This window comes from Rhagoletis zephyria, unplaced genomic scaffold (assembly GCF_001687245.7).
Source record: "Rhagoletis zephyria isolate East Lansing unplaced genomic scaffold, Rhagoletis_zephyria_1.1 Rzeph_scaffold_00490, whole genome shotgun sequence".
NCBI classification, from domain to species: domain Eukaryota; kingdom Metazoa; phylum Arthropoda; class Insecta; order Diptera; family Tephritidae; genus Rhagoletis; species Rhagoletis zephyria.
The window spans coordinates 107,888-123,765 of NW_016157574.1; the positions used below are offsets into that span (position 1 = coordinate 107,888).

General features: G+C 37.0%; 1 protein-coding gene across 1 annotated transcript in view; it reads left to right on the forward strand.

The window, feature by feature from the left end:
- Window positions 1-3,353: 3,353 nt before the first annotated feature.
- LOC108359921 (mediator of RNA polymerase II transcription subunit 12-like) overlaps window positions 3,354-15,878 on the forward strand; it is a gene marked incomplete at its 3' end in the record, with an annotated part of 133,375 nt that continues 120,850 nt past the window's right edge. Inside the window, exons 1-2 of the mRNA XM_017611998.1 lie at window positions 3,354-3,428; window positions 13,750-13,783. Of these exons, the coding sequence (XP_017467487.1) occupies window positions 3,354-3,428; window positions 13,750-13,783 (109 nt within the window). The remainder of the gene's footprint in view (window positions 3,429-13,749; window positions 13,784-15,878) is intronic.

Genomic DNA, 15,878 nt, shown 5'->3' on the forward strand with positions numbered 1-15,878 from the left:
AAGCCTAAAATTTGTTAAAGAAAAGTTCTGCCAATGGCAATGGCGTGTAAGGTGGAATGACGAGCTGGACTATGATGACTACATAACCTCGGTCTTATATGTAAAATTGGCACGCTCCCAATTCCTGCTGATAATAGGCATAATGACTGGCCATTGGCTAATGGGAGTGCCTTTCGGTGAATCGAAAACTTTCTTTGCTACTACCCGCGTGTGGCTAGACTTAGGCACACTTTATGCATATGGAAGAAAATGCCTAGCATGAAACTGAGCATCAACATTTTTTTTTTCTAAAAATTCTGGAAAAAAATTATTTAGGTGAAATTTTAAGTTATAAACTGTAACTTTTATTTGTGTAATTTTTTTCGTTTTACGGGAACTCTGTAATTGTTTTCAACTATTTTTATTTCGTAAAATTTATTTATTTAATAAAAACAAGTCTCTTCTAAATTTTATTAGCTGTCATTTTAAAAGTAAGGTAATAATCAAATCGCTTGAAAACTGAAAACTCTGGATTACTTTGAACAGTAAATTCCAGTTTGGTTTCGTAAATTCCAGTGCGTCCCTATTGAAAATTCCTATACATACGTACTTTACGTTTCCATTTTTATCTTACTATTTTCTTCTTCTTCTTCCCACTTCAGCCCATTTCTGATGGCTTTTTCCCATTCCTTTTCACTTCAATGCATAGTTAGGTTTTTGCGATAAATACGGGTTTTGGTGAAATTCAAGTTTTATTCTTGCCATCACAATTTTCACACCAATTTTTTCTTGTTTATTTTTATCATTTGATCTTCGCTATGATAATTTCTAAATTTTCAGGTATTGCTTCACTTATTGACCTTTACATATGAAATCCTGTTTAGCAAGATCTTACTCCTTTGCGTTTGCATTTTTTTTCTTTTTTAGCTTTTTTGTGTAATTTTTGGCATTCGAATTATTTTGACAGTCGATTTGTACGCCTAATCCTTTGATAAAAGGCTATTTAGCAATGGTATTTTCAAAGTGATTTTCTCACTATGATTTGTAGTTATGCCATGCAACATAACATCCGTAGTGAATGTAGATACATACATACGTATTCAAAGAAGCTAATTGGTTGAAAAAATTTGTATAAAGCTAAGTGCAATAATTATGGCTTTTTTTTATTAGAGTGAAGTATATTGTGTGAAAATTGTAAGCTGACAATGCAGGAATTTGCATGACCTATTTCAAGGATAAGTGGGCAACTATTGAAGAAATTTTGTGGAGCAATGATCAGCGGCAAGAAAACTATGTGAAAGAGAGTCTCGGATAGCAATGTAAGTTATGACAAGGTCGGGTGGTTTGCAGAGGTCAATACTAAAGCATTTTTGTTGGCCGTGAATCACTTAATATCTGCTCCCAGAGAGGTAGCCGAAGCCTACGATTATCTTACGTTACGGTTCCCTGGTTTGGTGAATCGTCTTACGGAACCAGTTAAATCGTGGTAAAGCTGGAGAGCTTGCCCCCCGTTGACCGCAATACTTTTACAGACTATCTAGCGAACTATGTCAAGACACAGATTATAAACGAACTGAAGTAGAATTTCACAGGAACTTCGGGCTTTTTCTCTGCGATGGATGCATCATATGTACGTCGATGGTTGTAAAATGGAAAGCGGTATTGGAACAGTCGTCTCCTCTAAATCTCTGGAAGTTAGAAAATCAATACATCTGCCTAACTTTCGTAGTGTGTTTTTTTTTTACAGATAGAAGTGTTTGCTAAAAGCCGAAGACAGCCGCCTTAAAACTCTTTCGTGACCAAGAGGGGTCCTCCACTCATTTTCAAGTTTTTTGCTTTTTATATATGTGACTCATTTTTACATAGTAACTATTTGGCTATTATCAAAAAAATTTAGAAATAAATTTATTACCAGAACTAGAAAAATTTACTACAAATAAGAAAAAATTACGCTTGGAAAAAAGCAGTTATAAATATTTATAGGGATAAAAAAACTTTGGAAGAAATTTATAAAAATGAGGTTTTAAGTAAAACGAGTATTTAATGTAAAAAATAAATTTTTTTATTATTTAAAAAAAAAACATTTTTTCGGAAAATAATTATCTATTCAAAAAATTTTTAGTAAGGAAACAGTTATTTCTGGAAAAAATATTTTAGCTTTAGCTAAAAAAATTATAGAAACAAAAACAATTTTTGTGTGAAAAAAATTTTATAGAAAAAAGTTTCGAGGAAATTGAATAGTAAAAAAATATTTCTTTTAACTGATTATAAAAATTAGGAGGTTCTTAATTCGTTGGGTATACTTTTAATTGTAGGCTTACGGTCCCGAAAGGGTTGAAGCATAGCAGCTAACGTCACAGTCAAGGGGAGTAGCTTGTCACTTTCTCGTATAGCCGGGTGGCCATTACCCCCGCCAGACAGGAGGTGTCCATATGGATGGAATCAGTAAGGATGAGAACATTATGTTACAGATTTTTGGATAGCCAGAACATGCGGTGGGTGGCAGGCGGCATGCAAGAAGGTCACCTGCGGTCAATATCCAGCAACATCTCAGAGTCTGCAGTGGAACCACGGGCTGCGCAGCATACGAATGCTACTCGGCAGGAAGATAGGGTGTAGGGATAGGTGTCTCCAAGCTTACTTTGGATAAGCAATCACCCGCAGAAAAGAAGCCTAGCGGGGTCAGGCCGTCGGATGCCGAATCTTCGAAATTGTTGTCACAGGTAAGCAACGTCAAAAATATTGGCTCCCAAGCTGTGATGTTGTGGCTTGGATATCCATCTGCCAGAGGCAGAAGGTGAAAAAGGAGCTTTGCCAAACTAAGAAGGCTATAATAAACCACTATAAGTTAACGATTTCATTCCTGACGAATGTGAAAAATGCATTATTGCTTTCACGAAAAGGTATAAAGAGGTATAAAGATTTCATTTGCAAAGAAGATAAGTTCTATGCAAGGTGCAGTGTCCTCTGGAAGTGCCACAAAGGAGAAAGCGGGTCAAGCCACAGCCGATATAAATTGCTCCCAAGGCAAGAAACCGGAAAGAGCTAGCTCAACGAGGCGCGTATGAGGAAGTTGCAATCGGCCAAAAACCACGGTACTGCAGATGGCCTTTACCGACAAATTTGACCTAGACGGGAAGACAACTCCGAATAACTCGAAGACAAAAGATAAGATAAGAACTAGTACGTTTTTCAACGGACTCAAAGATGAGGAGCAGCCAATCAGGTCAAGCAGTCCTTCAAGAACGTACGGCCACGAGGATAGGGTCTGGCAGCGGGCTGCGGCCATCAGCTTTGCTCCAGTTCCGATACCACTGCGAGGGATGATACCACCTTTGATCTGTTAGCCTGCTATGGCATTTTAGGTCTCAAAGATGAATGAGATGGACTTTGAAACATGGGAAGGTTTAGCCAATCTCACATCCGACTCGACATCCGCAGCTAAGAAAGTAAAAAAAAGAAATGAATTAATTGGAGACATTTCATAGCATGCGTCAGCCAATAGGGCGGTCCTCTCATCGACTCTACACCAGAGTTAAGAAAGTAATTATGCAAATGAGATTGATCAAAAGAATATTAACCAAATATTGCATGTGAAATGTACAACACTGAGCAAAGCACGAAAGCAGGCCGAAAGTTTTGAAGATATAAAAAAAACAACAGTCAATACTACTCGTAAAGACTTTAAAAACTAGGCGTGGTCAATAAATGAGGTGGGCGTTAACCGTTGTGAGTTGCCGTTGCATGTGCAAAGTGCTTTGTCAATGCAAAACAAAGACAAAGGCACACACACACACACACACCGGCGTACTTATCTTTGCATTTTGCCGTATACTTAGTTGCTGAATGGAAATTAATTAGCAGATGCATTGACGACTGGCGCAACACAATCGCCGACGCAATCAGTCGCCAGGCGGCAAGCGTACAGCGCTTTATTTTTGTTGTTGTTTTTTATGCAATGCCAAAGAGAGATAAGCACGAAAGTGCTTGCATACACGGTCATGCAAAGTTGAAATGTGCAATTTTTGATTGTTAGACGTAGAGTGTATGGCCGAAGGACTAAAACAATCAGAAGGATCAAAAAGGACCCAGTGTAGCCAAGCAGCGCAGAGTTCATTAGCTGTACATGCGATTGCCATTGCGAATACGAATGTGAATGCGGTCATAAAAAAATGCAACCCAAAATTGCACACATTCGTTGTGTGTTTCTTCAAATACCTACAAAAGTTAATGAAACAATAAAAAAAACGTGGGGAAAACAACAACAGGGTTCAGAGCGATAAAGACTAAATACCATTTATAAGTTAAGAAGAAGAAACATTTCTCAATCTACTGCTGCTTCACTTTTTGCCTTCATCGTCCGTCTGTCCGTCTGTCCGTTTGCCGGCTTGGCGTCTGCCAACTCAGCTGCACCTGCGCACATTAGTCCAACGCATGCTTGTTCGCTTGGCTGACCGATTTATTTCCACCTTACATACTACTTAAATATATATTTTTGCTTTTACTCATTTTTGCGTCACGAATTTCTCTACGCATACCGTTATCACTGCCATGGCCGCGGTAGCGACTCATACATATGTACATTTTGTCCTGCGGCTAAGACGAAAGCGTAAAATTAAACAAACAAAGCAAATGTTGGTTTCATTGCCTCGGTTGGGGATAGACCAGCACTGGTGTGGCCATTTGTTTGTTTTTAGTAGGACTCAAGGGACTTGTAGAACGAGGTACGAGAAAGCAAGACAGGTTGGTAAAAGATCATCAGTATCGCGTAGACGAGTGGTAGCACGAAGCTCTAGTTTCGGGGTAGGACTTTCTGATTTTGCTCTAAATAAGCTCAATTCTAATCAACAAAGCTGATGTTGGTGTCAGACGAATGAAAACACTCAAAAAATTCGTATTGTTCCAACGAAATTCCCGAAAAATTACCCACAATGTTACTTAAAATAATTACGGAGGGTTACGAAAAAACCCAAAAAGGTTACCCCGGGAGAGTAAAATACGAGGAACTCTGAAAGAGGCCGAAAAAATACGAAAAGTTATAAAAAAACTTCCAAATGCACCGAAGTGCCCAGAAAATTTTGGGAGAAACGAAATTATTCCGAAAAAATTTTACAAGATCCCTGTAAAAACCCTGTAATAAACACGAAGACTTACGAAAATCCCCAGACCTACAAAAAAAAAATAATAATACAGTAACTCCAATAAAGTATTCCGAAAAGTCCCGAAGATCCTGAAAACCCCTAAAAAAATAACCGAAAAAACACCCCAAAACGAGGACCTCCGAAATGCTTCCAAATAATGCAGAAATCGCAGAAAACATTTTGACGGATTCCGAAAGTTCCCGAAAAACTTCCTGCAAGATCACCGAAAATAAAACACGAAGTATCTCAAAAAAATTGCAAAAAACCAAACCGGAAAAGTAAAATACAAGGATTCCGAAAGAGTCCGAAAAGTTATAAAAAAAAACTCACAAATACCCCAAACGATCCAAAAAAACTAGAAAGTAACGAAAACATTCCAAAAAGTGCAGAAAAAAACACAAGGTCCCTGAAAATTAAATACAAAAAGCTTCAAGAGCTCCCGAAAAAAATAACAAAAAATAAAACAGCAAGAGTAACGAAAAGTCTCGTTAAAATCTAGAGGATTTCGAAATTATCCCGAAAGCTCGAAAAAAGTCTCGGAAAAATCCACAAGATCCCTCAAATTAAAACGCGAAAAAGCTGGACAAAATGCCAAAAGTTGCCGAAAAATACCGGCAGTTAAAAATACAAAGAATCTCGATACCGAAAAACTAAGCCAGAAAGATTCTCGAAAAGTTTCAGAAAACGTGGAAAAGATCCGAAAAGTTCGCGAAAAATTTGTAGAGATACCAAAAATCCCGAAAAAGAGAATTTCCCGAAAAGTAGATTAAAGAATTCCTAAAGGTCCGAAACAAGCACAGAGGGCTTATGCATACTCCAAAAAAAAAACCACATGTAGCCTCCGAAAAGTAAAACATACAAAGTTCTGAAAAAATCCCCATAAATCTTTAATAGTCTGAAGAAACTCTCAAGAAGCATAAGATTTACAACAGTCGGTCTTTATGGGCACTTTCCCATAGAAAAAGTTCCTTCGCAAAGCCTCTGTTAGACAATGTAAATATAAGCGTAAGAGTACTTCCTAAGGTACCTCCCCATTTGGACGCTTAATTAAAGGCAGTGTTTAGGAATGTGAGCTAAGAAAAACATTGGGTGATCAAAGCAATCGCCAAGTGGCGATTCCGAGTGTAACCACGATTCGGAGGTGTGTAAATGTCTTGGTCGCAGAACGGTATTCTTCAAATGGCTTCAGAAACGCAGTGTCCAGGGAAGAAATAACTGAACGTACTGAACTCCCATTATGGAAGCGTGTAGTCGATGACTAGGAAAAAGGACCACGGGCAGAAGGACCTGGCTACTTCCTGCGACCTTGCCGGCCGCCTTGTACACAAGGAGAGTTGGACATCACCGTCGACACTGTTTTGATTACAGAAGTGCTCTCAAAAAATATCTTCATCTGGGAACCAATCGAGATAAACAGTGAGAGTTGCGACTTTGTAAATGACCCGGAATTTTTCTTGATCATCTTTGGTCCAACCTGGTCCAAAAAAAAAATTGGCGCAGCATATGTTTGTGTTTTCACACAACGCTTACTGAAATGATATCAAAGAGGAGTCAACTGGTGGTTAAAGGCACTCCCACCCTTTCCTTGGTGATAGTTGAGACCACCGCAAGGATGTCTTCCTTAGCCAGTTCGTCAGCCAAAAATGTTCTGAAAAAATTACCACTGTGACCTGTGACTCACATTCATTAAATCAGTATCCGATGCAATCGTATCGTCAAAGCAGTCAATCAATGGTCCCCCCTTTTAGATTTAAGTTTAACATAAGGAAGCTCAGGGCTGTGATACTCATCTGCCTTTCAAGAACTCCTATCGTAGCCAATTTTAGCAGCTTACCGACTGCTTGGTTACTGTCGGCTTTTCTTGCCTAAAATAGGCTAAAATAAGTCGTTCGGCAGCCTTAATGTCAAATTGATGGGGGGTTCGCGACAGAAGATATGTACCTTCACAGACCCGTCCGTCAAGTTTTGATCTATCCATAAAAAAAGTTTACTAATGTTTCTTTCCAAATACATCTATTTAGACCAGAGAGTCTATAAAACCTTATGCTTTCGAAAAATTTACGTAACTGATTTGTTCAGATACCAAACGGAGCAAGCAGTGCATATCCAAGTTTAGTACATCCATGGTCGATCTGTATTTTAGTGCTCATTCAAGTGACGAGTGTTTTGCAGCTCTTCTACGTCATTGCACTCATTGTGCCTACGCCTCTTGCTCCAGAACATTTTCACTCCAAGTCTACATTTAAAAATTTTAATTTACGCTAATTGACAATAAAGTTTAAATTTTTTAGGATCAATAATTCGTGTAATTAAAAGCGTTAAAGCAATGAATTAAGCAATTGTTAAGGCATTTGTCGTTACCCTTGACGGTCTGAGCTATATACCTACCCATAACTACTTACGAGCTCCGAAGCAGTTCAGCTATTCAGAGCAATTAGTAAATAGTAGTTAAAATACTTAAGTTTATACGCATTTTACGCTTGCTATTTAAAGGGACTCAAGCGATCTACTATAGAATTCAAAGCCTATCAGACGACGCCTTTTGCAATCTACTGCGGCGGCGTTGCCGCGTACCACCACAACAATATGTGGCAAGCTAGGTGGTGCGCTGAGGGCTCAAAGCGCTAGTTAGTCAGTTGCAGTTGTTGAGTGCCGAAATAAAAACGAAATAGGGGATAACGATTGCCTGACAAAAGTCAATGATCGCACGCGCATGCGCGGAAACAAAATGCTGGGTCATAAAAATGTTTGTTTTATTTTCTTTCCGAACCCAGTAGGTAATGTTAGCCGACCTTACAATGGTGTGTTTATGAGTATGAAACAGGCGCTCGGAGAAAGCTGTGTTTAAATTTATGTAGCTCCTTAAATTGCTGGCCGCTTTGTCAAGGCTCTTTTTTAAGAACTCTGGCAAGTACTTATTTACATACCCTTTTGTCCTTTTGAAGGCGCTCCAGACTAGGTAAACTACATGCATTTTTGTGATTATTTCATTGCAGTTTGTCTACAATATATATAGTCTCTTCTATTGAGTCATTTAGCTTCGCTTCCGCGTGAACTTTCCAGATCGGATTTAGAGCAGCTCTGGTTTCAGATGGTATCTGTTGTTGCGCGTACCGCATCCGTCTACCCGAAGATGTCTTTGGTACACAACTCAGTCTAGGAGCCGGGATTTTTCCGGATGACCACCGAAATATGGTAAGAAATTAAGATGTAAGTAGGATCTTTAAGGCTTTCACTTTCAATCTCAAAAACTTCACACCCGTATGAATGTTTGTTCTTCAGCCTCTGAATGTTCGAAATCAAAGACTATCCTCTTGTGGAGATTTAATCTCGCAGCACCATTTGTTTCAGGTTTCGAAGTACTCATTTTCTCGACGGTCTTTGGTTTCAGTAACATAGCGCTGGGACAGTCACGCTACCCACCGAAGGATTGATTTCATTCGAGATTAGCTGGGAACTTCCCGTCTTTGTCACCAAACGTCCACAGGCTGTCTCGGAGCTGGGATTTCATAGTGCCCATTCTGCAATATGGTAGGAAATTAAGAAGTACCAAGTCAGAGCGAAAAACCTGCAACGAGGCCTTCGATAATGTAGTTAAGGTCGGTAATCCGACGGCTAAGCCGACGGTTTTGGTTTACGACCACATCAGAGTTTCAACGTTTGTACAACAGCGTGTCTTGTAGTAAGCGTCGGGCCTGGTAGACGATTTCTTTCAAACACTAAGACACGAATGAGAGCTGCCCATAATCCAAAGTTATAACACGGAAATTTCCGGACGCGTATTGCTGGAACGAGACTCCATGCCGCTGGTTGAAGTAAGAAACAAAAAGTTACTAAAGAGTTGCGATGGAAGGGATAAGATAAAAGAGTAATAAATAGGACGTCGAGAAATCGATAACAGCTACCAGCTTATGAAGCAAAAATTCGATCCTGGATCCGGTTATCCTTGGATCTGGTTATCCAAGAGATTTGATCATCAATTTATTTCGTCCTATTTGATGGACGAATATGTTGCCTCAATCCAAAGCAAAAATTTTAGGAGACACATGAAGCGCTTAAAGAAACTGGGATTTCTGTGGGAGGTTAAAATCCGTTGATCCTGCTGCGAAGGATTTTTGTCACTACAGACGGTGCGATTATTTCATGGGGGTTAGTTCCTTCTTAGAAGACTTCGTTACCACACTCAGACCGGTCGATTTCACTGGGCAACCACAAATTGAGTTTGTAGTAATCACCTACAATGTACGTGGATGTCTTCGGAACGATAGCCCTACAACCGAAGTTATGTCCGACGGAAGATTAGTAGCCATGCACACACAATTAACGAGCTAGCGCTGACTCGCTGACTCAACTTTTTTTCAGCCGAAATTCTCAAATGTTTCTGTGCAGCAAACTGTGAGGTCCACGAGCAAAGTTGCTTGGACATCAAAAAGCTGCAAACATGATTCAATATATCTTGGTTCACAATCCTGCTCTCACTCTTCGGATTCCTCAGGATGCCTCGTCAAACGTTCATTCAAAGAGCTGACACAAGACGAAATATAAAGCATGAAGCATGCTTGACCAAAATTCTTATGTTCTCGATTTCATTTACTCTTTAATTGGATAGTCAGCGCTTTCGTATCCTTGCTGGGTTCAGCCGAAAGTAGGTGTGTTTATGTGCATAATGAAGTTTTGGCACGCACAGGCTTTCCTACTCGGCCAACGACCGTAAGGATAATCAGCAATAAAGCGGCAGGATCAACAGATCGCGAAGGATCAGAGAGGATTGCGGCAAGAAGGTATTGTGGCACGCAAACGAAATTTGCCGAAAATTATACATATGGATGTATATGTATATGTAATTATAAGCAATCATATTTATCTAAGTAAATACATACAGACACACACACATACAACGCATCGAATTAATATCGAGCTTATTGGGTAGGTGAAAAAGGACATGTGTAGCGGCGATGCGATAGTCAGCTTGACGAAGGATCAATGCATGCAAAAAGAAACAAAAGCAAAATTATAAATAAGAAAGTGAAGAAAGGCGGACAGCTAGTAATAATGAGTGGGGAGGTTTAAATTAAAAGTGAGCTAATAAATGGCTGTAGGTTTTTTTATTTTATTTATTTTATATTTGTATGTAGTTTTCTTTTCGTATTTCAAAGTTTGTACAGCGCAAGAAAATATGAATATTTTTTTCAGGTAGTTTTAAGCTTAGCTGATGGCATGCCACTATTATTTTGCGATGCTTTTATTTTTATTTTATTTTTTGTTATCTCTTATAATTTCCTGCAAATATTATTTTTGTGCACTACTCTTATAATAAAATTTTGATTACTTTAGGTTTCAACTTTTTAATTGACCGTCTGCGCCTTCGCGTTCACATTGCGAAATTTTACACCTGTCCCCAATTTCTTTTCTCTTTGCTTGTCTTTGTGCCGTAATTTTTATTGGTACATTTTATTTGTTTTTTTTTTGGTTGTTGCTTGAATATTTTTTTCGATGCGCCTGCGCACAGCTTAGCTCTACGTGGCGCAACATATGCGTCGCGGATAAGTAGGATCTGCAAAAAAGGATTCAACAAAGCCGTAGCAGGATCAAACGAACGGTATTTTGCCAAAGGTGGTGGGTGCCTACACATTCAAAGAAGCGTAGCTATATGTGTGTGTACATATGTACATATGTACACGTAGGCGTACAAACACACATTTAGTACGGGATATTTATAAGTATACAATTTGAGCGAGGGCTTTGTGCGTTGGCGGGGCGCGTGCTGTATCTAATTTTCTTTTGTTGTAGTATTTTGTACAACAGGCATCTACGAATCGTGACTTCGTAGGGCGAAGGATGATATCTAAAAATTTGATTTACCGCAATTTTCTTAAAAAAATGTAGGGGGAAAAATAAGAATATGTTTTAACAAAATTTTCCAAAACTATAAAATTTCCCAAACTTTAAAATTTTGAATGTAAACTTTAATTTTTTAATTTGAAAAAAAAACAATTTTTTTTAATAAGCATTCAAAGTATTTAAAAATTTAAATTGAAGATGTATTTCGAAAGTACTATTGTATGTGACAATTTACTGACTATATGTGTATGTGTTTTATAAAAAAATAACACATGTGAAAGATCTTTATAAAATAAAATAAAATATTTAAAAATTAAGTAAGCAAAAATTCAATATTAAAAAATTACTGAAATCAAAAGTATGTATCATGATAATATAGAATAAAGGGAAGGCTTTAGAAAATTAAAAAAATCTTTAATAATGAAAAGAGGAGAATCATTTTTTTGTTTCGAACAAAAAATTCCAAATTTTTTTCGTTCGAAAAAATATTTAAATATTAAGGTAGATATAAAACAAAAATGTATTATAAAATAATCATTCTAAAGATCATCCAGGATAAGAAGAAGGCCGAAGGCCTTAAAATTTGAAAAAATATAAAATATTTCTTTAAGGTTATAAAGGAAAGGGGAAATAAGTAACATGTATTAAATTAATATTGAGATTTTTCGAGCGGTTAAAGGGATTACAAGGAAAATTAAAAAAAAAAATTAAATAATTTTCAAACTTTAAAGTGTTTTTAGTCAATTGAGTTGCAGATAAAAAATAATAACTGGAAAAACATTAAAAAATATAAGAACTTAAAAAGGAATTGAACATTTTCTTCCTTCTTTTTAAAATAAAACTGCTAAAATATTAATTTCTTTCGAAAAATATAAACCTGCAGTACCAAAAATTCGTCATCAAAAACAATAAATTAACTTTTAATTTCGAAATTTTGGTTTTTCAGAACAAAAAGCTGCTAAAAACCCTTTACTTTCAATAAAAAAGATAATAAAAATATATGTACAATACATATTTACAAATCAAAAAAATGTATTAAAGAACAACTTTTAATTACCACGTTCTGGTTTTGGAACGGAGAGCTGCCAAATATTTTTTGCTGCGAAAATAATCAAAAATTTTAAATTATTAAATTTAAAAAACTCAAAAGATATTTTGCAATTAACAAAAAAAAACGTTTTTCTGTGATAAAATTGAAAAAAAAAATTTTGAAGATAACTTTTTATTTTTTTTAATGACAAATTAAAAACAAAGTTTTTTAGGCAGAAACTGAAAAATTATTTTAAAAACTAATATAATAATATTATACCTATTTAGATAATTTTTTTGATACATTTTTGTATAGGATAAACTTTATTTTCATTAATTTTTGTAATTGCATATTTAAAAAGAAAAGTCCTATAGCGAAGTTAAAAAAATTATCAAAGATTTCAATAACAAAATATGTTTATACACATGAGATATTTGGAAAATCCGCATTTGTGGAAAGATTTGAATGTATACATGAAAAGGAATAGTTTTGATGAAATTAAAAAAATTATATACAATTTTTTATATATCAATTTTTGTAGAGAGCCTCTTAATTTGTATGTAATTTTTTTTAATACAAATTTAAATCTACTATAGTTCTTTTAGAAAAAAATATATAAAAACTCAAAAAAATATTATGTATATCATTGTTTGGGATAGACTTTTATCGGGGATAAATTTTATTTTTCAAAAAAAAAATTTACAAAGCTGAAGTGGAAAAAAATAAAAAATTTAACCTTTTTCACTTGACTGCCCAAATTTAAAACGAAATATTTGCAAATAAGCAAAAACAAACATGCTAAGCTAAGCAAAAGCGACAAACGAAAAAGTTACTCAACCAAAAAAATTGTCTGCTCGCATATAACCGTTTGATATGACATGTTATCCTCGCCTACACCTTTTAATACTTCGCGCATGCGCACACTGGCTTAGCAATTTTTTTCTTTATGCGGCGGTGAATGGCTAATGTAATGGATACACACACTCACAATACTTTTACGAGAAGAGTAAATATAAAAGCACCAACATTAGTTTCATTATCCTTGTGAAAATAAGCTGTTTAAATGTTTTTGGTATATTACTCGTTCATCCGAAAAATAAATAAAATTATGCGCAGAAAATTGCCTTTTCATTTGCATATTTTTACGCAGGCGTGCATACATTTGTATGTACAAACATGTGGAAAGTAATTAAAAAATGTACTTGCACATTTTTAATTTATTTCAATTTATTACTACAACCTGATGTAACCTTTTTGCTTTTGTATGAGAAACTTCATTGGCGTTGCTGAATTTTTATGAAGGAAAAAAGGGCGAATTTTGGGTTTAATGTCCGCATTTGGGATACCTTTACGGCTATTTTCAAACTTTTTATTAGCGGCTGTTGCTTGGCACACGTTGTAGGCAGCTGCAATCTCCTTCAAATCGTCCTTATGAAATGCCATGTATGTATGTACAAATGTATGCGCACACCTTTCGTTTTGTCTTAGAGTTTATTTACTTTACTTTTTTATTTGCAGGCATTTAATCGGAAAGTACTTTTTTGGCACTGGATTACACTTATGGTTTCAACGCTTGGCTATCAACTTAAATAATTTGAATTGGCAACACTTCGATGGAAGTGTTTGCTCGTTGTTTTTTACTTAAAGACATATACACTAAGTGAGCATTTTTTGTCAACTTTTAGGAACAATTTTCCTATAGCAGTGTGGGCCGAGAATAGCTTTCACCCCTTGCGTGTCTATATCAGTGCCGATTAGAGAGAGATTTTACTTTACATAAGAGCTTTAAAGTGTTTAGAGCTTTGGTGCTGCTTTGAGCTCCACCGGCCTATATAAACGACCATTAGGAAGAGATTTTACTCTATGCTTTAAAAACTCGTCCCGTGGACTATGTTTAGGGTGTTCTTCTTCTTCTTCTTATTTGGCGCTGTAATCGCCTAAGCGATTTTGACCGAGTTCAACAAAGCACGCCAGTCGTTTCTTTTCTGTAAGTAAGGAGTAACAGGTGACACCACCTGGTCTTTCCATCTCAGTGGGGAGCTTCCTCTTCCTCTACTACCACCAGCGGGTTCCGAGTTGAATACTTTCAGAGCTGGAGCGTCGGTGTCCATTCGAACGACATGACCAAGCTTTAGGGTGTTACCGGCATGAAATTTCTATACATTTTGAAAGGCTCTGAACTCTTACTTTTGTAACGGTTCTGGAAGAATTTATTTATTGTAAAACACAAATAGTTCCGACTGTTTATATAAACTTTTTATTGGTCTTCTAAAGCCTTCAGTGGTTTCGATGATTTCGTAGTACCTTTTTTTGCTTGTTTTTTTTTAATGAGAAAACGATAGGAAGAATGATAAAATATGCTGAACATTAGCCTTATACGAACGACGAGATCCAAGAAGCCGGACTAATAGCTACATAGTTTGAAAGGCGACTGCACTGAATGAGTAGTCCATTAATAGTAGTTCTATTTCCTTATTCATTTATGAGCTAAAAAGATATTAGCGCTACTAAGAAATCGAGGCATACTTTAGTATGTAGAAGAAACAAGACGGACTACGCTGAAGAGTCTAAGCCACTTTAATCTTTAGGTGTAGACGGATCATGTTGTAATAGCAGCTACAGGCCCATTCCTCTCTAGCCTATTGATCTCCACCTGAAAGAAATGGCTATGAAATAGGCGGTCAGACTCAGAGTCAGGCCTTTAGGGGACTAGAGACTTCGGACATGGGTTGACGACAGACTATATGGTAGGCAATTTGGACTTCATCCAGAAGGGACTGGAGAAGAGGCCGAGTGGCCCACCGAGAAGCGATCTCTCTATACACCGATGGATCCAAGATGGACTGCAGTCTAGGAGCGGGAGTCTACTCCGAGGAACTCGGTGTCGCCGTGTCTCTGCGAATGGGAAATTATACAAGCATCTTCCAAGCGGAAGTTCTAGGTATCCTAGAAGCCTATAAAATCCTAGGCAATAGGGTCGGGTACAAGAGTAAAGCTACAATATAATCTGACAGGCAGGCGGCGCTATTGGCAATGCAAAGTGATACTGAGTGTCTCAGTCAACTAACGTCTCTCTTGTCTGGGCTCCCGGACATAGGAATATAGAAGGCAATGAGAAGGCGGATGAGCTGGCAATGGCAGGACCGGTTTAGATTAATCACGAGTTGTGGCACTTTCTTGCTCCCTTAGAATAGTCCAAGAGAGATTACTACGTATTTCCTTTAACTGGCTGGACACAGGTGGTCAAATAAACGGACTTGTAAGATATCGAGAAAACTATGGCCTAACTGGCAGATCCAGGCTATAGGTATTCAGAATTGTAGCCACCATCACGGGGCACTAGACCATAGGCAAAAATGCGGCAAAAATAGTTCTAACCCATAATATGATTTGCTACAGCTGTCAACTAGACGATAGCGAAGAAAGTTTCCAGCATTTCCTTTGTGAATATCCACGTCTTTCGAATATTAGACACAAAACATTAGGAAAACACCTGGTAGCACAACTAACCGGCCTATCAGGAGCTGCCATAAGCGCAATTGGTAGATCCATTAGGGAATCGAAATGGTTCGACCAAGCAACATAGAATGTGTTTAGACAAAATATCCTCCGCGAGAAGTGCGGACTTTTGCTAAACTCTACAGTTACTGAAAAGATTAGCTTACTTCGGGACCAGGTGATCCACAGTCTTGTCGATATAAATATTGGTTGTTCTACTTTTAAATCGACAATATTAGCCTTGGTAATCTGTCTCAAGTAGCTCTTTTAAACGTTTTTTTTAAGCTCAGAATATCGGAAAGAAAGAATTTCAAGATGGTTATTTTGGGGTTAAGTCGGTTTTGTCAAATAGAACATGGGATCATTTATTTATTTCCAATTTTTTTTTT